This window comes from Hemitrygon akajei, chromosome 9 (assembly GCF_048418815.1).
Source record: "Hemitrygon akajei chromosome 9, sHemAka1.3, whole genome shotgun sequence".
Lineage (NCBI taxonomy): Eukaryota > Metazoa > Chordata > Chondrichthyes > Myliobatiformes > Dasyatidae > Hemitrygon > Hemitrygon akajei.
Window position 1 is genome coordinate 68,388,145 of NC_133132.1, and position 23,612 is coordinate 68,411,756.

Genomic DNA, 23,612 nt, shown 5'->3' on the forward strand with positions numbered 1-23,612 from the left:
CACGAACATTCACTGTGTTCATTTTCATTTTAAAAATCTTTTTATTAATCCATAATCTTCTACAACTATAGAATAATACAAAATTTCAACAAATTAATATGTATACAATTAATAGAGCTAAAAAAAACTACTGTAGATGTCGGATTATAAGCCGCTACTTTTTTCCCACATTTTGAACAGCTTTGAACACTGCGGCCTTTACTACGGTGCGGCTAATGCATGATTTTTTTTTCATGCCGCCAAAAACATTTTGCCTCGTAACAGTAGACCAATAAAATTGATGAGTAGTTCACAGAGGTCCAATGAAATTGTACGATAAATCAAGCGCACTTTCACAATTAAATTATTGTAAATCAGTCATTTGTACTCACCCTCATCAACATGGAAAACACTCGAAGAAAAGCATTGTGCTGCCTTTATGGCAGTTATTTAGTTTATAATATTTTCGCTTAGTAATTCATTTGTTAGTAATTTCTAAGTTAGAAGTGTTTTAACTATATTTGTTTTCTGTACTACATCCCGGGATGCTATGACGTCACACCCGGTTTCGCCGCGTCTTGTGGGAAATACCGGTTTGCGATAAACGGGAAGGTGGGGGGCGAGCGGCATTGGATCTGAGCGAACGCTGCTTTTAAGTTAAAGGCGATCAATAACTTTTCCTGGTAGGCTGCAGTATATATATTTTTTACCAGTCGTTAGGAGATATTGGAATGTTGTTCAGTAAAAAAGTATACGCAACGTAATTTGTGTTACAGATACGTATGTATATTTAAAAGTAGCCGCGTTACAGGCACGGTTCGAAAAAAAGCATTTGCAATATGTATTTGTTTATGTTACCATATGGATTTAATTAAAAGTTAAAAAATCCTCACATGTAATATCTTTCTGTGTAAATATCTCATATTACAACGTGGGGCACCTGCGGCCGAAAATCCGGTGCGGCCTGTACAAGTACAAAATTGATTTTCTTTCTAAAATTAGAGCCAGCGGCTTTTAATCAGGTTATCTCTGTAGTGCGAAATCTACGGTAATCATAATATATAAAAATGAAAAAAAATTATACAAAATAAAGGAAAAAAAGAACCCCATCTAACTGAGAAAAAAATCTTCATTCATAAAGGTCACGTTAAATTCTCTCTCCCAATCTTGTTTAATCTTTAGTGATAGGTTCTCTTTTTGTAACAAGAGTAAATTATAAATTTTGCTAATGGAACCTTTCACTAAGGGATTCAATTTCAAACTGGTATCCAACAAATCAGATTCTTGTAAGTATGGAAACTTAGATAAATATTGTTGTAAAAAATGTCTAACCTGAAAATATTGCAAAAATGTGTATGAGCAAGAGAGTATTTATTAATTAACTCTTCAAAAGTCATCAGTCGACCATTATAAAATAAATCTGTAAAAAAAGGATCCCTTTATTTTTCTACAGGAGAAAAATGGGGTTGGTTATTGAAGGTTTAAATGAAAAGTTTCGATATAAAAAAACTAGACAACTTAAATTGTTTAAAATTTTAAAAAATACGAAACTGAATCCAAATCCATAAAGATTGTTTAATAACTGGGTAAAAATTTAAATTTGGAATTTTGGAGAGCTGTGAAGGTAATGGAGCTCCTAATATCGAAGTTAAATGAAATTGTTTAACAGCTTTTAATTCCAAATCGACCCAAAGTGGTTTTTGGCTCTTATCGAGCCAATATAACCTAAAACATAATTGTCTAATATTTACAGCCCAGTAATACAGTCTTATGGAGACTGTAGGTCTGACACGGTGGTCAGCAGCACAGGAGCGCCGCAGGGAACCGTACTCTCTCCGGTCCTGTTCACCCTGTACACATCAGACTTCCAATATAACTCGGAGTCCTGCCATGTGCAGAAGTTCGCTGATGACACGGCCATAGTGGGGTGTGTCAGGAATGGACAGGAGGAGGAGTATAGGAAACTGATACAGGACTTTGTGATATGGTGCAACTCAAACTACCTGCGTCTCAATATCACCAAGACCAAGGAGATGGTGGTGGACTTTAGGAGATCTAGGCCTCATATGGAGCCAGTGATCATTAATGGAGAATGTGTGGAGCAGGTTAAGACCTACAAGTATCTGGGAGTACAGTTAGACGAGAAGCTAGACTGGACTGCCAACACAGATGCCTTGTGCAGGAAGGCACAGAGTCGACTGTACTTCCTAAGAAGGTTGGCGTCATTCAATGTCTGTAGTGAGATGCTGAAGATGTTCTATAGGTCAGTTGTGGAGAGCGCCCTCTTCTTTGTGTTGGGGAGGAAGCATTAAGAAGAGGGACGCCTCACGTCTTAACAAGCTGGTAAGGAAGGCGGGCTCTGTCGTGGGCAAAGTACTGGAGAGTTTAACATCGGTAGCTGAGCGAAGGGCGCTGAGTAGGCTACGGTCAATTATGGATAACTCTGAACATCCTCTACATAGCACCATCCAGAGACAGAGAAGCAGTTTCAGCGACAGGTTACTATCGATGCAATGCTCCTCAGACAGGATGAAGAGGTCAATACTCCCCAATGCCATTAGGCTTTACAATTCTACCGCCAGGACTTAAGAACTTTTTAAAAGCTATTATTAATGCTTTTTGAGATAGTGATTTAGATGCATATCATATTTTTTACTGAGTTAAGTATTGTATGTAATTAGTTTTGCTACAACAAGTGTATGGGACATTGGAAAAAAAGTTGAATTTCCCCATGGGGATGAATAAAGTATCTATCTATCTATTTGTTAATTCTTGGTCTCTTATTGTTCCAAATAAAGGAAGAAATAAGAGTCAATTTGATCAAAATATTTTTTAGTTAAAAAGATAGGTATAATTTGGAAAATATATAAAAATCTAGGTAAAATCGTCATTTTCACAGCATGGATGTGACCTATTGAAGAAAGAGTAAGTGGATTCCATCTAGAAAATAGTAATTTCATGGAGTCTACTAGAGGAACTATATTGGCTTTATAAAGATCTTTATATTTTTTAGTAATTATAATACCTAAATATCTAAATGTATTAACAATTCTAAAAGGAATATCATTATATGTACTAAAAGGAGCATTTAATGGAAACAATTCAGTTTTATTCAAATTAAGTTTAAATCCTGAAAATTTTCTAAAATCTTTGTGTTTCCAAAAGATTAGGAATTGATTCCTCAAGATTCGAAATAAAAATCAAAAGATCATCTGAATAAAGAAAAATCTTATGTATGGTTCCATTTATAGAAATACCATGAATGTTTTTGGCCTCCTGTAATGTTATAGCTAAAGGCTTCAATACAAGATTAAATAATAAAGGGCTTAATGGACATCCCTGTTTAGTACCACAAGAAAGTGAAAAGAAAGAAGACCTATAATTGTCAGTAATGACTGTGGCAATAGGGTTCTTGTAGATCATTTGAATCCATCTATTAAAATTATTACCAAAACCAAATTTTTCTAATACTTTAAACAAGTATGGCCACTCAACTCAATCGAATGCCTTTTTTGCATCAAGAGAGATAACACATTGAGGTTGCTTAGATAATGGTGAATAAATAATGTTCATCACTCTCTGAACATTAGAGAAAGAGTAACGGCCTTTAATAAAGCCCGTCTGGTCCATAGAGATAATTTTAATTTAAAAATTTTCCAATCGGTTAGCCATTATTTTAAAAAGAATTTTTGCATCCACATTTAATAGCAAAATAGGTCTATATGATGAACATTCAACAGGGTCTTTATCTTTTTTAAGAATTAAGGAAATAGATGCTTCATAAAAAGAAGGTAAATTACCCTTCTCAAAGGATTCATGAAACATTTCCAAAAGATACGGAGAAAGTAATCTTTCAAATTTTTTGAAAATCCCACCGAATAACCATCAAGTCCAGGAGCTTTACCTGATTGCATTGATAAAACAGCTTTCTGAATTTCATGCTCGGTAATTGGAGCATCAAGCATCTGTTGATCTTCATCAGAAATTTGTGGAAATTTAATCTTATGTAAAGAAGCTTCCATTTTGGAGGAATCTGCAGGAAATTGAGATCTATAAAGATCAGAATAAAAATCTTGAAAAGTATTATTAATATCCTCATAGTTAGTTACTATATCTCCATTGTTTTTACGAATCTTTAAAATTTTTCTTTTAACTCTAACTACTCTTAGTTGGGAAGCTAAGAGTTTATTATTTTTGTCCTCAGAGATACAAAACTGACTTCAATTTAAGCAAATATCCTTCAATAGGATATGTTAGTAATAAGTTATACTGTGATTGTAATTCTACTCTTTTAAATGAAACAACATTTGGAGAGATTGCATTAATGTTATCCAATTCTTTAATTTGTTTAGAAATTTTATCTAATTCCATTCTTGTTTGTTTCTTCAATTTAGCTATATACGATATAATTGGACCACGTAAATAAGCTTTCAATGTATCCCAAATAAATAACTTGGAGACGTTTCCTATATTATTAAAGAGAAAAAACTCTTATCTGAGTTTCAATAAACTCAACAAATTCTGCACTTTGTAATAAATGTTCTGGAAAACACCAAAATGGTCTGGTAGAAACAACATCTTTCAATTCAAATATTAAATTTAAAGGAGCAGGATCAGAAATGGCAATCGCATCATACTCACATTTCTGAACGTTACATAAAAGTCGAGGGTCGACTATAAAATAGTCAATTCTCGAATATTTATTGTGAACATGTGAGAAAAAGGAATATTCTCTATCATTAGGATGCATATGCCTCCAGACCTCAATTAAACCATAATCAATTAAAAAGGAATTAATAAGTGATGCAGAACGGTTAGGAAGTTGATGTTTGGATGATGACTTATCCATTAAAGGATTTAAGTAAGTATTAAAATCACCACCCATTAATAACATATACTCATTTAAATCAGGTAATAGAGCAAAAACGGTTTTAAAAAATGAGAGATCATCAGCATTTGGTCCATAAATATTAACCAAAACCATTTTCTTATTACAAATTATTCCTTTAACAGTTAAAAATCTACCATTATTATCAGCAATAATATCCTCCTGACTAAAAGGAATATTACAATCAATAAAAATGGAGACACCTCTAGTTTTACTCTGGGAATTTGCATGAAATAGAGGGCCCTTCCAAAATTTTAAAAAATCTATTTTTATCACATAACCTGATATGCGTCTCTTGAGCAAAAATTATATCAGGCTGGAATCGATTTATAACCTTATGTTTTCTTACGCTTAATAGGATGATTCCAACCGTGAACATTCTAAATTTAAACATTTAACTGTTTAGATGTCATCATGAAACTTTATATCTACAAAAAGTAGTTTGACGCATGTCAGGATAAAGTGATCGAAAATGTCAGAGATGAACAACAATGACAATAATTAGCATATGCTCTGGGATTCCATAATGGGGATAAAAAAAAGGAAAAAAAACACCCAACCTACAAAGCTCAGAAATAAGTCGATGTCAATCGACACAAGCCCCAAGAAAAGCATAGACGCAAATACAGCTCCGCCGAAAAAAGTGATCTCTATCTCCCTCTACCGAATATAAATCTCATTTCAGTCAACATATATCTCAGTATAATTAACTTGGAAGGATAGTGTTTTTCTTGTGAAAGCCAAATAACCTTCAATTTGAAAGTAACCTTCATAATATTAGATAAGGGAAGAAAAACTCATCCAAAACAATTCTTGTAATATTTTCACAAAAGAAAAACAATCACCATCTTTAAATTGTCAAATCTGTCTTTAAAGCACAAATAAATCCAACTAATTACTTTAAAACAAAATCTTCAATAAAGCATACGGAATAAAAAAAATTGATTCATTTAAATACTACAAAAAAAAAGTTCTAGATGGTTCAAACTTAACTACAGCCTATCAACAGTTCTCGCACCATATCTTCTAAGGTTGAAACCCTCCAAACCAGTCTTTTTCAAAAATAAAAATACATTTTAAAATAAAGACTTTCTGTGACCATCAAATCTTCCAATTTTGTCAGTCTTTACACAGCGAGACACTCAAACTATTATAAGTCATTCAACTTAAGGCTTCAAATTCATTGTCATTGAAATATTTGCACAGAAGAAAAATATCGCTATCGTTAAATTGTCCATTCTTTCTTTAATACGTAAGAAAGTCCAGATAATTACTTAAAAGAAACTACAAAAGCATACGAAACAAAAAAACAGTTGGTACATTTAAATGCTACAGAAAAAAAAGTCGAAATGGTTCAGAATTATCTACGATCTTTCAACAGTTCTCCCGCTATATCTTCGGAGGTTAAAACCCTCCAAACCAGACTTTTTCGGAGATGTTACGAAGGATGAACAACTCTGATGGGCAGAAGGGTGCAGAGTTGCCCATGTCCCCTCCCCTGGGAGAATCACAAACTGTTACTGAGAGTTACTGTTAATGAGAGAGAAAGAGATGGAACAAAAACATATTGTGACTGGAACATTTGCTTCAGACAAGGGCGAGATAACAGCCTGAGAGAGAGTTATGTTTATCCACCATGTTATGACTCCCAAAAGACTTATGGCTGCGGAGAGGGCTGTTTTTGTGGTACCATCCTGCTCATTAAAATACCTCAGTGGACAGCCAAAGTGGGCTGGTTTTTTATCCCCGTGAGTGGGGATAAAAGTGAGGTCTGGGGTGACACCCCTCAGACACACCAAGAGACACACTAGTGAGCATCAGAAACCCACGAGAAAGTGTGGGGCATCGGAGACCGAACGAAGGATTGGTCAATTTTAACTCAGTGTTTATAGCAAGGCCGGTGGGGGCTTGTGTGTGTGTCCACCCTTACCTGGGTGACGAGTCCATCATGGAAGAACAGTCTAGCTAAAGGACAGAGGGGTCATGCTTGAATGGCCACAAAAACACATCGACGGATCAAGATCATAAAGGAAGGTTTGCAAGACAATAGCTGTCACTGATCGTCCTCTCTCTCTCTCGCTCTCTCTCTCCAACAAATTACAACACATCGACCAACAACTACCTCAGCCTGTATGAACTGAACTGAACTTTATACTTTCCCATAATAATTCATTATCCCCTAGACAACGATAGAGCTTGTTTATTATTGATTATTATTATACCCACACTTTTAGGTTTAGTATTGCTAACGTGTATTATCTGTATATTTGCATTGATATTGATTTGTATATTTTTACTAATAAACACTGTTGAAAATAGTACCACCAGACTCGTAACAGAGATAAAAATACATTTTAAGGAAAAACTTTTATAGCCATCAAATCTTCCAATTTCTTCACTTTACTACATTAGAACATCAAACTATTATAAATCATTCAATCTTCAAACTCACCATCGGACTCATCAAACAAAAAATTAATAAAATGCAATGCTTAAGCTGGATCATGGAAAATACAAATTCCAGAATTTTTAATAATGATCCTTAATTTTGCTAGATACTGTAGTAATGGAAAAAGCTTCTTTTGAAAAGCTAGTTTCATGTAAGGACCAAAAGCAGCGCGTTGTTTCACAATTTCACATGGAAAATCGTGAAAAAAATGGATTTCTGAGCCTTGAAATGAATATATTCTTTGTTTTCTTGCAAGCTTAATAATGTGTTCCTTATCTCTAAAATGGAGAAAACGCACCACAATATGCCTGTTTTTACCTACATCCAAGGATTTTAAAGCAGCGGTTCTGTGAGCCGATTCAATCTCCAGGAGTTGTGAACAAACCTCCGGAAATAAAGACTGAAACATTTTAGCAAAGTAGTCCAGTGTGTCGACAGGTTCTGATTTTTCTTTTAATCCAACAATTCGAATATTATTCCGACGTGATCGAGCTTCCAAATCCACAATTCTTTTTTGAGCCTTTTCCAAACGAGAAGAGAGATCAGCCGCATTTTGATTGACTTCTTTAAGATCGACCCTCAAAGAGTCAATTTTTTCCTTCAAATTTCCCTTTTAGCTAAGCTATTTCAGTGCAAATAATGTAGATTCAAGATTCTAATCTCTTAACCCAAGGGGGTTCTTCCACATACTCGTTGGTCTTCTTAGATCTTCCATTAGACGGCTCCGGATTTCGTCTGGTGGCCTTCGAAGTAGCCATAACTATTGCTGTACAAATTCGACTGAATAAAGTTGAAATTTCAAAGTTTAAATCGGAAAAGGGAGAGATTAAAGGCGGACAGTAAGCAACTGAGTCTTACATATCCGAAAGCTGGAGGCAGATTCCCAGTGTGTTAAACAGGTTTAGAGGCAGCGCCCATCTGTCCGCACTCCAGGCCAGTAGCGACGGCATTTCCCGCCGGCCGCCCGAGGCCAACCAGTGATCCCTGGCGTGAGGGTGTCACTGCGTTTAGGTGACTGATGACCTCGCGTGCGTTCAAGTTCAACAGTGGGCGTGACCCGGAATGAGGAAAGGTGCAGCTGACTCAAATTGTTTCCTCGCGGCCTGGTGGTTGGGGACCACTGTAGTACACTGTGTAGTGGGGGGGGGGGGGGCTACACACATGTGCACTGGGCAGAAAGAACGGAACTAAAACACTGCAACCCGGAAACAATCTCTCAACAGTATTTGTGTACTATTTATTTTTCTTTTTTTTTTCGGGATCTACTGGGAAAGTCTCAAAGATTGACTATTCGATCGCGATCGATGGGTTGGCGACCACTAGTTCACGGTGTATAGTTCCTGATGTTTTACAGTAGTGGTCACCAACCCATCGATCGTGTTCGACTGGTCGATCTTTGAGGCTTTCCCAACAGATCCTAAAAAAAAGAAAAATAAATACGCAGATACTGTTGAGAGATTATTTCCAGGTTGCGGGGTTTTTGTTCCGTTCTTTCTGCCCAGTGCTCATGCGCGTAGCTCCCCGTACTACACTGTGTACTTTAGTGGTCCCCAACCACCGGGCCGCAAGGAAACAATATGAGTCAGATGCACCTTTCCTCATTCCCTGTCACGCCCACTGTTGAACTTGAATGCACACGAGGTCATCAACTGCCTAAATGCACGGCTGGCGGCAAGAGCTGATGCTACTGGCCTGGAGCGCGGCCGGCAGGAAGTGCTGATGCTACTGGCCTGGAGCGCGGCCGGCAGGAAGTGCTGATGCTACTGGCCTGGAGTGCGGCCGGCAGGAAGTGCTGATGCTACTGGCCTGGAGTGCGGGCCGGCAGGAAGTGCTGATGCTACTGGCCTGGAGCGCGGCCCGGCAGGAAGTGCTGATGCTACTGGCCTGGAGTGCGGCCGGCAGGAAGTGCTGATGCTACTGTCCCAGAGCACAGCCAGCGGGAAGTGCCAGTGCTACTGTCCTGGAGCACGGCCGGCAGGAAGTGCTGATGCTACTGGCCTGGAGTGCGGCCGGCAGGAAGTGCTGATGCTACTGTCCCGGAGCGTGGCCGGCGGGAAGTGCCGATGCTACCAGCCCGGAGCACGGACAGATGGGCGCCACCTCTGAACTCGTTTAACACACTGAATGTTTGTGGCGAACCCGGGTACTAAAATATTCGCAGAGGACCTAATTTGGGCTCAAGGTTTCGTAAGTATCAGAGCAGCTACCTTGCTGCGATCTAATGAAACAAACTTTTCTTGGCCGATAGATCCTACAAGGGGGTGGGCGTGAGCCTGTCGCTCTCCGGACTGTGAATGCCACGGCCCCGGTACAGGGACCCCCCTCTGGCCCTGACCTTGTCCTCTCACTCCACCCACGACCAGCTGCACGTGGCCAAGGTGTCCGCCGGCGAGCGGGCAGAGGCTGGAGTTCAGGCCAGGAGGTGGTCTAACGAGGCAATGAAGTCCTCAAAACTGCTTCAGTACCCTGAGTCCATGCACCCTGCACTTAAAGACAAACCTACTGAGTTTTTTCAGTGGAAAAAACGTGAGCAGCGCGGGACAACAGCTAAGTGCTGAGAGTCGCGAAAACTGAATTGCTTCAATTATCGCTGTATTTCCGCCATCTTTAACCCCCCCCCCCCCCCCTTCCTCCCCAGTGCATATGCGTGTAACTAATCAATCTGGAGTCGAGTTTGCCTTGCACTAAGGCCAAGGTAGGCGATCTTAGACTTAAAAAGGTTGGTGACCACTATTTTACAGTTTACAGATCCTGCTTACAGTTACTGTTCTATAGATTTGCTTCATATGCCAGCATAAAAGTCTCAGTGACATGTATGTATTCTAATAATAAATTTTACTTTGAACTTTAAAGTATTGCTCCTTCGCCCTGAGGGTGGCCTCATCATGGCACAAGAGTAGGCCATGGGCCGACATATAGGAGTGGGAATTAAAATGTTTGGCCACCGGCAAGTTCTATTTTGGATGGAGTGAAGGTGATTGAGAAAGTGGGTCCCCCAATTTACAATGAGTAGAGGAGTCTGCATCAGGAACACCGGACGCAATAGATGACCCTAGTAACACTTAAATCCAGGCCACATCTTAGTGAATTACTTGTACATTGTTTCCAAAGCTCCACTACTTCCTGACGACCAAATCTGCACACATGGCTCCAAAAAAGTGGCCGAACCAAAATTCGGTACAATTATAACATGAGTTCCTGATTCTTGCACTTAATGCTCTGACTGGTAAGATAAACATGGCACACATCATCTTTACCACCCTGTTCACCTTATGCTGGCACTTTCAGGGAGCTATTGGTTTGTACTCTCTACATCAGTGCCCAGGTGTCCTGTCATTTTCTGTGTACTTTGGTTTTTCATTTAGCCTCTCACAGTGTAATGCCTCACAATTGTCTTAATTAAACTTCCATTTCTCCAGCAAAATTACCAACTGGTCTATCTTACTATATCCTTTAACAATATTCCTGATTCTTCACGACTGTTTCATTTTCTGTGTCATCTGGATTAGATTCCATTCACTGCTTTTATTTCCAACTATTTGACCAGACTGAGATCTTTTTGTCTGTATTTTTTACATAACCAACTTTTGTATCATTTGCAAACTTACCCATTGAGTTCAATATGTGTATTTATGTAAGCATGTTGGCACTGGCCATCAGAACTCCAAGTATATTTTCAGCCTTCCAGTAGCACATCATTATTACCCTGTGATTCTTCCCACTTGAACCAGTTTTGGATTTAACGCTACTTTCCTTTGGATCCTGTGTGAAATCGGAACCTCCTAGGAGCTGATCATCTACAGATGAGGTTAAGAGGCACATTATGGGGATTGTGGATGCATTGACTATAATTTTACAAAATTCCATGCATTCCAGAACATTTCGCACAGATAGGAATGTAATTTGTGAAATCCCACCATTTAAGAAAGATGAAGAGAAATCTGTGAAATATAGACCAATTAGATTGATTTTGTATTGGGGAAAAATATGAGTTTATTAGGCATTAGGGCCTTTACAAAATAATTACAGGATTTGGGCAGTGCTATGATAGTTTTGGGAAAGATAATCATTTAATTTTTAAGTTCTAACAATCAGTGTACTTAATCAGAGAAACCATTGGATATAGTGTATTTGGATTTCCACAATACTTTCAGTATAATACCACACATGACATGACCAGACAAAGTTAGAGTACAATGGGATAAGATATAATATTTTGGAATGATTGAAAATATAATGGGCAGAAAAGAGTAGCAGGGATAAACAGATCATTTTCATATTGGGAGACTATAACCAGTGGAGTATTGCATTGATTGATGTTGGCGTGCTGTTCAGTATGTATCAATGACTTGGATGATGGGTTGAGTAGTATCCATATTTTTCAATTACACAAAACTAATTGACATTATGTGCTCTAGGGAGGATATAGAGGGGCATCTGGAGAATACAGAGCGATTAGTAGACAAAAGTGTGGTTGATGGAATGTAATACAGAAAAATGTGAGACCTGTTATTTATGAGGGAAAATATAGAAAACTAGTGCTCTCAAATGTTGGGAGATTGAAAATATTGAGTTTAGAGGGACCCAGATGGCCTTGTATATAAATCTACTGGGAGTTGATTCAGATAGAAGTAATTAAGGTGGTAAGCAGTGTTTGGCATTATTGCAGGCAGATGCAGATTCAAGAATGAGGAAATCTTTAATTGTAGCACTTAGGCTATTTTCCCCCACTTTCTCCAGCCTTGGGATTAGACATGGGCACCCGAATGAGCCCAAACATGTCTGCTTTTTTGTTGGCAATGTAGAACGGTCCATGTTCCAAGCCTCCCCAGTAATGCTCCAGAACTCTTCCTCTGCTACATTGATGACTGCATTGGTGCTGCTTATTGCACTCATGCTGAGCTCATCAAATTTATCAGCTTTGCCATCAACTGCCACCCTGCCCTTAAATTCCCTTGGTCTATTTTTGTCTTTCTGTTTCTTTTAGTTTCACTGGTAATATGATCTGTATGAATGGCATGCAGAACAAAGTTTTTTCACTTTGCCTTGGTACATGTGAACCCCCCCCCCCCCCCCGAGACAAACTGTCAACCGACATCTTTTATAAACGTACTCATTCCCACAGCTATCTTGCCTATACTACTTCCCACCCTGTCCACTGTAAAAATAGTGTTCCCTTTTCTTCTCGGTTCCTTCATCTCCACTGCAGCTGTACACAGGATGAGACTTTCCATTCCAGGACATTAAAGATGCCCTCCTTCAAAGAACGGCATTTCCCCTTCTCCACCATTGATGCTGCCCTCACCGGCATCTCATCCATTTCACAGATGTCCACGCTCACCCCATCTTCCTGCTGCCTAAACAGTGATAGAGTTCTTCTTGTCTTTGCCTACCACCCCATGAGCCTCCACATCCAGCATGTCATTCTCTGTAACCGCTAACATTTCCAAAGAGATTCTACCACCAAACACATCTTTAGCCCCCCCCCCCACTCTCTGCCTTCCACAGGGATCGTTCCCTCCCATTATTCCCTTGTCCATGTGTCCCTCTCCACTAATCTCCCTTCCACTTGTATCCCTGTAAGCTGCAAAATTGCTACACCTGCCCATTTACCTGGTCTCTCACCTCTATTCAGGGCCCTATAGAGTCCTTCCTGATGAGGCAGCACTTCACCTGCAAATCTGCTAGGTTTGTCTATTGTATCTGGTGGTCCCGATGTGGCATCCTCTTTCAGTGATCCCTGTAGTAAATTGGGGTACTGCTTTGTTGAGCATCTCTGATCCAGGCACCTAAAGCAGAATTTCTTGGTGGACAGGCATTTTAATTCCGATTACCAATCCCATTCCTACAGGTCGTTCCATGATGAGACCACCCTCAGGGTGGAGAAGCAACAACTTGAATTCTGTCTAGGTAGCCTCCAACTTGGTGGGACACATATATTGATTTCTGCTTCTGGTTTTAAAAAATCCCCTCCCCCTCCCCTTTTATTTCCCACTCTGGCCTCTTTCCTCTTTTTACCTGCCTATCAAACTCCCCCTGGTGCTCCCCCCCTTTCTCTTGTGACTCACTTCTCTCCTATTAGATTCCTTTTTCTCCAGCTCTTTCCCAGCTTCACCTATCATCTTCTAGCTATCTTGTTTCCCCTCCCCACACTCTTTTATTCTGGCATCTTCTGCCCTCCTTTGGAGTCCTGAAGAAGGATCTCAGCCCAAAACGTCAACTGTTTATTCATTTTTGTAGATGCTGCTTGACCTGCTGAGTTCCTCCAGCATTTTGTGTGTTGTTTTGGATTTCCAGTATATACATGATGTGTTGTGTTTAGGATTAATTTAAATATCGTCAACAGTCAAAGACCCCACCTACCCCAGACATTCTCTCTCTTTCCACCCCCCTGCCCCCCCCCCCAATTAGTCAGAGATACAAAAGCTTGAAAGCAATTATCACCAGGCTTAAGTACAGCTTCTGTCTTGGTGTTTATAGGGCTGTTCCCCAGTACAATAAGATGGACTCTTGACCTCCACCATCTCTCTTGGTATGTCTTTGCACCTTGTCTCCCTGCACTGAGTTTTCACTGTAACTAGCACTTTATTATTTTATATTTCCTCAGTACGCTGGTAATATGATCTGTATGAATGGCATGCAGAACAAAGTTTTTCACTTTGCCTTGGTACATGTGACACTAGTAAACCAATTTACCAGTTTAATCAGGCTAGAAGAAACTTCTGTACCCATAGGGTGGTGCATCCTTAAAATTGTCTACTTGTGGGTGTGGAGGTGAAGGCAATGGCTACTTCCAAGATGGACTGAATTTTAGAAATGAGAATTGAGAGTTGAAAAATCAACCAGGATCGTGTTGAATGTCAGAGCAAGTTTAAAGGACCAAATACCTTTCTCTTACTATTTGTGTTAATTGGTTTAATTATACATGGTTATCCATTAACAAATCCACATCTTCTACTAATCTGTTCCATTCTGATTTGTACTGGCACTTGGAATTTTTTTCCCTAAATGCTTATCCACCACTTCTTACAGTCAAGCTATCTGGACAGTGGTTACATTTTTCTCTTATTGGCCATGCTACCAAATTAAATCTTGACAAAGAGGATGGTCATTTCCGAGCTAAATGGTTTCAGTCCAGTTGTATATTGTTTGAAGTACTGCATTATGTTCTTATTTTTAAAGAGAGATAAGATAGTTGGATGCCATGATTTAGTTAAGAATATTTAACTTGTTTAAAAATAATTACATTTGACTTAAGTGTTACGGCTTTCCAACAATGCCTAGTACCATTCAGTAGAACTTGTACCAATATATGTGGGGGGGGGGGGGGGGGAACGGCCTTCAATGTAGGCCTGAGCACTTTTGATCTCAGTTCAGTTGGTGGTGCTCTTGTTTCTGAGACAGAAGGATCCATTCAAGGGATTCCTTGAGTTTTGGACAGGCTTAGAGGGAGTGCTGAACTATTTGAAATTATACCTTCCTTCAAGTGAAATCTTCATCTATGGCTCCATCTGCCCCCTAGGTTGTACGTTGTTTTCAGAGGAGATTTAGAGTTATCCGTGCTGATATTTACTACTCAATCAACTTTGCTAGGTGATCATCCATCCACAAGATTATTTATTCATTTACCTAATAGGTTTGGAACCTTGTGTGTGCATTGTTTCCTATGCATTTACTGTGAAATACTTTGAGGTATCCTGTGGTTGTGAAATGGGCCATCTGAAGTTCAATCTTGTCTGCCCGCCTTGATATTGAAATATTACTCTTGCACAGTGGTAAGTGGCTGTTCCTTGGCAGTTGTGACTGAAGAACGTGACATATTCTCTCCAAATTGCAAGCATATTTACTGAGCCAGCTGTCTCTTGCTTCAATAATGGTGTCTATGACAGTGGCTACATATTGGAACAGTTGTTACAACATCTCTTCATGCTCAATTACCTTTTGATTAGTGTGCTTTACTGGTTAGAGTTTGCTATCTGCAGGGTGTGTTCACACCTGTTCAGCAGCTGCACCCTGGCCGCTGTTCTATATCAGTTTTTAGAAATGTGGAAAGAAACAAAAATATGAAACATGCCAACTGAATGTTTTTGCACTCCACTTAGTCGAATGAGTGTTGTAAATCAATCATGTGAACATTTCAGAACTTGTCCAAGAATTGCTTAAATGTTTTAAAAAAAATTTTGTAAAATCTACAACAGTCTTTAAAAAAAACCCAACTGTTTGGGCTCTATATGTACTCCCACATACGTCATCTTGTCATCTCACCTCTTCTGCTTATTTTCTCTCTCATGTACTTATCACCAAATGCACTATTGCTGTGCTATGTATGACTCCATGTCTACTGCAAACTTGCTCATCAGATCACCTACATTCTCATCCAGTTCATTTGTATATGTATATTACAAAGAAAGGTACCAGCACTGAATCCTGCTGTATGCTGACACCTTTAATCAGGACTGGAGTTTAGTGTCCAGTTTCTGGGTGTCACACTAGGAAAAATTTAGAGACTAGTTATAGCATTGGATTGAATTCCCTACTCTTTCTCACCGTCCCTCTTCAAATGGAAGCATTTCTTTTGCATTAATTCTACTTGACTTGAGGTCCTGTGCTGGGTCACTTGCATACACTCTTTCTGAGAGATTCCTCAAATTAAATGTTTTATTTACAAGCTCCCAGTGCAATACCAATGAGGCTGTGCATCCTTAATTTTACTAAGTTTTCTTTCAAAAGGTGAGCCGAGCACAGAGCAATGCAGCACAAGAACATACTCTTTGGCCCATGATGTTCGTGCTGAACATGATGCCAAGTTAAAACTAATCTCTTATACTATTACACGATCCATATCCCTCCATTCTCTGAATATTCAGGTGTCTGTCAAAACACCTCTTGAATGCCATTATCAAATTTGCTTTGAGTCCCATTCCTTGCAAGCTGTTCAAGGCATGCACCATGTTCTGTGTTGGAAATAGTTACCCTACATCACCCTTTGACTTTCCCCTCACACCTTAATGTCTTCTAGTCTTTGACATTTCTACCCTGTGAAAAGATTCTGGTTATCTATCCTATCTATGCCTGTCATTATTTTATAAATTTATGTCAGGTCTCCTCTCAGCTTTAGCCTCTGGCACTCCAGAGAAAATAATCCAACACATTTCATATCATGTTTCCATCATTTTAACTTTGTCAATATCATAGTGCTTTATTGCTCTTTGGATTCATCAGAATTTATTCTATGTATCCTTCCATATGACTTCAAAATACCCAGCAACTCTGAGAATGGCACTTCCTTAATGATCACAGCTGGTTATAACTATAAATAGTAAATTGGATGGAATTATAAAAGTGAATATGTTACATGTTTGATATTTAGCCATTCATCAATCCTTACAGGTTTGAACAAAATAAAAGTTGGTCATACGGGTTGTGCTTCAAGTGATAGTGAAAGCAGACTTCTTATTGAAGAGAATGGACAAGGGGTTGAAATATAAAAGATCAGGATCAGTGACATATCCAGACAATCCATGAAAGAAAGTGCTTATGGTAAGACTTAATGTATGAGGAAGTTGCTGGATCTTAAAATAATATGTACATAGCTGATTTGAATGCTTCAAGAAGTAATTTTTGTTACTCCTGAGTTTGTTGGGGGGGGGGGTAGGTTGAGCATAATAAGTACTGTTGAAAGAAAACCTTCTGTAAGGGAAATTAAACAAATCATTAAAGTGCAGTTGCCCTCTGGGTTAGTGTTTAATATGGGTGAGACAGTTCTTTTAGAAGAGAAGGCCCTTAGGTGCTTCCATTTTAAAAGATAAGAAAACTGCTTCAATCTTCAGGGCAGCCAAAGGTCATGTTATTCTTCACATAAGTGAACCTTGGAGAACCCTAGGGACTAGGGAAAGTCATAGAGAATGCAGAGATGAGGTCATAGCCATAAATTATGACAGTCTCTTGAAATGATATAAACCGTGCAACAGTAGATGGTGTAAACACGAGGAAATCTGCAGATGCTGGAAATTCAAACAACACACACAAAATGCTGGTGGAACACAGCAGGCCAGGCAGCATCTATAGGGAGAAGCGCTGTCGACGTTTCGGGCCGAGACCCTTCATCAGGACTAACCGAGAGGAAAGATAGTAAGAGATTTGAAAGTAGTGGGTGGAGGGGGAAATACAAAATGATAGGAGAAGACAGGAGGGGGTGGGGTGAAGCTAAGAGCTGGAAAGGTGATTGGCGAAAGTGATACAGAGCTGGAGAAGGGAAAGGATCATGGGACGGGAGGCCTAGGGAGAAAGAAAGGAGGGGGGGGAGCATCAGAGGGAGATGGAGAATAGGCAAACAACTAAATATGTCAGGGATGGGGTAAGAAGGGGAGGAGAGGTATTAACAGAAGTTAGAGAAGTCAATGTTCATGCCATCAGGTTGGAGGCTAACCAGCCAGTATACAAGGTGTTGTTCCTCCAACCTGAGTTTGGATTCATTTTGACAATAGAGGAGGCCATGGATAGACATATCAGAATGGGAATGGGACGTGGAATTAAAATGTGTGGCCACTGGGAGACCCTGTTTTTTCTGGCGGACTGAGCGTAGGTGTTCAGTGAAACGGTCTCCCAGTCTGTGTCGGGTCTCACCAATATATAAAAGGCCACACCGGGAGCACTGGACGCAGTATACCACACCAGCCGACTCACAGGTGAAGTGTCGCCTCACCTGGCAGGACTGTCTGGGGCCGTGAATGGTGGTGAGGGAGGAAGTGTAAGGGCAGGTGTAGCACTTGTTCCGTTTACAAGGATAAGTGCCAGGAGGGAGATCGGTGGGAAGGGATGGGGGGGGGACGAGTGGACAAGGGAGTCGCGTAGGGAGTGGAAGGGATTGTGACAGGGACGCCAGGTACCTTCTCATGGTAGAGAGCGTCGCCCTCAGAGCTCGATGGGAGAAACAACGGGAGACAGAGTCAGCGGAGGCGTGGAAGGGATTGTGACAGGATCCATTTGCAATGAAAGGGATCCGTTTGCAACGGACCTGTCCATTATTTCATCCTCCGTCGGATCCATGCGTGCAATCATCGTTTCTTTGACTTTATCATGTCCATCTGCAGACCCCAGAGCATGGTCTTCGTATCGCATCCCCAGCCGTCGATCTCGGCTGCCTCAGCGACCCAGGGCATATTCAAAATCCAGATTCCAGCACCATCACCGCATGTTCCGACAGACATGGATTCGCGCCAGCTGTTGATCTCGGCTACCCCAGCAACCCAGGGCATATTGAAAATCTGGACTCCAGCACCATCAATGCGGGTTCCAACGACCATGGACAGCTTCAAAGCGATTGCGCAACAACTGACTGCGACTCCAGCCTTGAACTCCAGGCCGAGTCTTCACATGCTGTGATTGTGACTCCCGTCTCCCCTTCCCCCACCACCACTCTGCAATCCCCTCTCCCTCAGATCCCATTGTCAGCTCCTGGGCCCTCAGAGGCTCCATCTTCCTCTCACCCCAACCCTTCCCTCTTCACTGACACTACCAGCCTCCCTCCCCCCTCTGATCCCATCTCTCATCCGTGCCGGGTCTTTACCATTCCCTCCAACCTTCAACTCTCTGAGGCAGAGCGCTCTGTCCTCGGTAAGGGCCTCAGCTTTGTCCCCCTTTGCCCACACCTCAGCGAGTTCCATGTACGCCATGATGCTGAACTCTTCTTCTGCCAGCTCCATCTCCGAGCTTACTTCTTTGGCAAGGACTCTTCTACCCCCACCGATGACCCCTTCTCCCGTCTTCAACCCTCATCCTCTTCATGGACACCTTGCTCTGGTCTTCTGCCTGCTCTAGATCTCTTTATTGCTAATTGCCGACAGGACATCAACCGTCTCGACTTCACCACACCCTGTTCCAATTTCAACCTCTCTCCTTCTGAATGCTCTGCTCTCCGCTCCCTCCACACCAATCCCAACCTCACTATAAAACCTGCTGATAAGGGGGGAGCTGTTGTTGTCTGGCGTACTGACCTCTACCTGGCCGAGGCACAGCGACAACTCTCTGATACCTCCTCTTATTTACCCCTTGATCATGACCCCACTAAGGAGCACCAGGCCATTGTCTCCTATACCATCAGCAACCTTATCAGCTCTGGGGAATCTCCCATCCAATGCCACCAACCTCATAGTTCCCACACCCCACACTTCCCGTTTCTACCTCCTACCCAAGATCCACAAACCTGCCTGTCCAGGTCTGAAACCTATTGTCTCAGCTTGCTCCTGCCCCACTGAACTCATTTCTGCATACCTTGACACCGTCTTATGCCCCCTTGTTCAATCGCTTCCCACCTATGTTCGTGACACTTCTCATGCTTTGAATTTTTTCAATGATTTTAAGTTCCCTGGCCCCCACCGTCTTATTTTCACCATGGACGTCCAGTCCCCCACCGAGATGGTCTCGAAGCTCTTTGCTTTTTTTTGGATTCCAGACCTAACCAATTCCCCTCTACCACCACTCTCCTCCATTTAGCAGATTTAGTTCTTACTCTCAATAATTTCTCCTTTGGCTCCTCCCACTTCCTCCAAACCAAGGGTGTAGCCATGGGCACCCGTATGGGTCCCAGTTATGCCTGCCTTTTTGTTGGCTTTGTGGAACAGTCTATGTTCCAAGTCTATGCAGGTATCCATCCCCCTCTCTTCCTTAGGTACATCGACGACTGCATTGGCGCAGCCTCCTGCACGCATGCTGAGCTCGTCGACTTCATTAACTTTGCCTTCAACTTTCACCCTGCCCTCAAATTTACCTGGTCCATTTCCGACACCTCCCTCCCCTTTCTTGATCTTTCTGTCTCCATCTCTGGAGACAGCCTATCTACTGATATCTACTATAAGCCTACGGACTCTCACAGCTACCTGGACTATTCCTCTTCCCACCCCGTCTCTTGCAAAAATGCTATCCCCTTCTCACAATTCCTCTGTCTCCGCCACATCTGCTCTCAGGATGAGGCTTTTCATTCCAGGACGAAGGAGATGTCTTCCCTTTTTAAACAAAGGGGCTTCCCTTCGTCCACCATCAACTCTGCTCTCAAATGCATCTCTCCCATTCCCTGCACATCTGCCCTCACCCCATCCACCTGCCAGCCCACTCGGGATAGGGTTCCCCTTGTCCTTACCTACCACCCCACCAGCCTCCAGGTCCAATATATAATTCTCCGTAACTTCCGCCACCTCCAACGGGATCCCACTACCAAACACATTTTTCCCTCTCCCACTTTCTGCTTTTCGCAGGGATCGCTCCCTACGCGACTCCCTTGTCCACTCGTCCCCCCCCATCCCTTCCCACCGATCTCCCTTCTGGCACTTATCCTTGTAAATGGAACAAGTGCTACACCTGCCCTTACACTTCCTCCCTCACCACCATTCAGGGCCCCAGACAGTCCTTCCAGGTGAGGCGACACTTCACCTGTGAGTTGGCTGGTGTGGTATACTGCGTCCGGTGCTCCCGGTGTGGCCTTTGATATATTGGTGAGACCTGACGCAGACTGGGAGACCGTTTCATGGAACACCTACGCTCAGTCCGCCAGAAAAAGCAGGATCTCCCAGTGGTCACACATTTTAATTCCACGTCCCATTCCCATTCTGATATGTCTATCCATGGCCTCCTCTATTGTCAAAATGAATCCAAACTCAGGTTGGAGGAACAACACCTTATATACCGGCTGGGTAGCCTCCAACTTGATGGCATGAACATTGACTTCTCTAACTTCCATTAATGCCCCTCCTCCCCTTCTTACCCCATCCCTGACATATTTAGTTGTTTGCCTGTTCTCCATCTCCCTCTGATGCTCCCCCCACTTTCTTTCTCCCTAGGCCTCCCATCCCATGATCCTTTCCCTTCTCCAGCTCTGTATCACTTTCGCCAATCACCTTTCCAGCTCTTAGCTTCATCCCACCCCTTCCGGTCTTCTCCTATCATTTCGCATTTCCCCCTCCCCCCCACTACCTTCAAATCTCTTCCTATCTTTCCTTTCGGTTCGTCCTGACGAAGGGTCTCGACCCGAAACGTCGACAGCGCTTCTCCCTATAGATGCTGCCTAGCCTGCTGTGTTCTACCAGCATTTTGTGTGTGTTGTTGTTTGAATTTCCAGCATCTGCAGATTTCCTCATCATAGCACTGCCACCACTTGGAGGCTTTGTGGGCATCGGCCACATAAAGAGTTCAATAGCCATCTTCAAAGTGAATCTTGATGTGAATTGCAGTATTAGTTGTGGTGGCATAATTTTCAAAAATGTGTAATTTCATCCAAGAATAGTGAGACTCTTCACTTACAAAGTCACAGGTTGAGGTTCACTGTTATTTAAATGCTAGCTAAAATCTGCCCTTTGCCTCCCTTTGTTGTCGCTGTATTTTGAGCAGTAGATCACTCAATCGTTCAAGTCTGATCTGACAATTGGTGAGAAAATGGTTAGCCTGATACCATTCTGAATTCCAAATTCTCACCTACTCTTGATACCTTCCCTGCCCCATTCTTGCCGGCAGTATCTAGAACAGAGAAGGTTCTGCTTCCACCAGCTTTTCAGAAAGCGAGTTCAGAAGAGTCACAACATTCACCTCATTTGTGTTCAGTGGATGAGCCCTAATTTTGAGGGACATGTACCTCTCCTCCAAAGATACCTCAATATCTTGAATAATTCATTTGGTGAGTATGCCAGCGCTTAAAGATCTGGTTAATTAAAGATTTTTTATTATTTTTGACCAAGATTGTAGCTCTTAATGGGGAATGCCTTTAATTTTTTGAATTTTTATTTAAGGTGATGTTCTTGTGGAACACACAAGCTCAATCTGTTACATAGAGAACACTTGTATTTTCTTTGAATGTAAATAGTCTAATAAAGATGATTAAAAGGTATTAAATTAAACAGTAGCTAATTTCTATGCCAGGTGGGTAGGTCAGTGTAAACTGCATTAAGGCTTAGGAATTTGGATGTGGTTCCTTTTGAAAGAAGGATTGATGGGGTTAATATCAATAGAAATAGATACGGTCAACCACAATATAAAATAATTGTTTTTCAGTGGCCTTTATTACCATACAACAGCTTAAGAAAAGGAATCAAAATTTGAGATTACATCATTCAACACTATTTAATGTTCCATTCATATCCTGGCTTGTTGGAGAAGCTATTTGACCCAGTGGAGACATGTGACCTGGACTATCAAATTGGCTTGTTTTTAATCTCATCTCTATTAGAATGTTGGTCTCTGTTAAAACCATTAAAGCACCATATTGCAGAGAATTGGTGCAAATACATGTGTTTGTGATGATTCACTTTCCATGTGTTAAAGGATCAACAACCATGTTTAGATACCATTTATTGACTTCCAAGATGCTGTTCATTGAAATTAAGCTGAAATAAATTTGTTCTTTGGCAAAATGGGAAAGTGAGGAAATTCAAGCATGTACAAATGTTAACACTCACAGGGATGCCTGTCTCCTCTCACTTTATCAGAAACTAGCTAAACTATCAGATGTTTGAATACAGTGGAGAGTGAATGGACATATTTGCAGGTTTATTCCTCTAATTTTGGATTTTCACATTGTTTCCAACCAATGTTTGTGTAAACTGCTGCAGTCAATGATGTATCATACATTCCTGCAGAGGGCGCCACACTACTAGGCAGTGGTCACAGCACCCTTCCTACTGTGATTCTGTTTAAATAATTTCAATTATGGCAGCTGACTATCCTGAGGAACTGCATATTCCAAGCCCACCAGCAGCACTGTTGCTGAACTGTCTCTCTTTGCTGTGAGTGAGAAAGTGATACCTGCAAGTTAGTTGTAAGGCTTCATTATTGCTACTTCAATATAGTATTGCTCTTTAAATCTACTGGGATGTTGAAGCCACTGAACTAATAAGGGATCAAGTTTAAATGTGCAGTGGTGTGAGTCCACATATGACTGTTATTCTCATGGCATTCACTTGAAGGTCAGAATTTCCAGGTGGAGATGGGTAAGGGTATGCAGTAATTGGATCAGTCCTGTTTTACACATTTGTCTTTTTTGTTGCAGAATCTAATTCATGTTATAAAATGAAGTCTGAGGAATAAGAGGCTCAGCAGAACAGTTAGGAAATTGGCTGAGTAACAGGAAGTTGTCATCTGACAAGATGTTTTTCATTTAGTAAGAAATATATTGTGAAATTCCCCAGGGTCACAACTGGATTTGGGGTACACCATTTAGAACTGAGAGCAGGAGACATTTTTTTTTCACCCAATTCACAGTGCTACAGCTTGGAAGCAGGCCCTTTATTCAATTATCTGTTTACACCAATT

At 41.2% G+C, this 23,612-nt stretch overlaps 2 protein-coding genes across 5 annotated transcripts in view; both read left to right on the plus strand.

Annotated features, from left to right (window-relative positions):
* enah (ENAH actin regulator) overlaps nt 1-23,612 on the plus strand; it is a 311,956-nt gene that overhangs the window by 166,903 nt on the left and 121,441 nt on the right. The window lies entirely within an intron of this gene.
* On the plus strand, nt 16,745-21,004 carry LOC140733207 (uncharacterized). Its single transcript, XM_073056234.1, has 2 exons — nt 16,745-16,856; nt 18,410-21,004. Exons 1-2 carry the CDS (start codon nt 16,854-16,856, stop codon nt 19,571-19,573), a joined length of 1,167 nt encoding a protein of 388 aa, XP_072912335.1. The 5' UTR covers nt 16,745-16,853; the 3' UTR covers nt 19,574-21,004.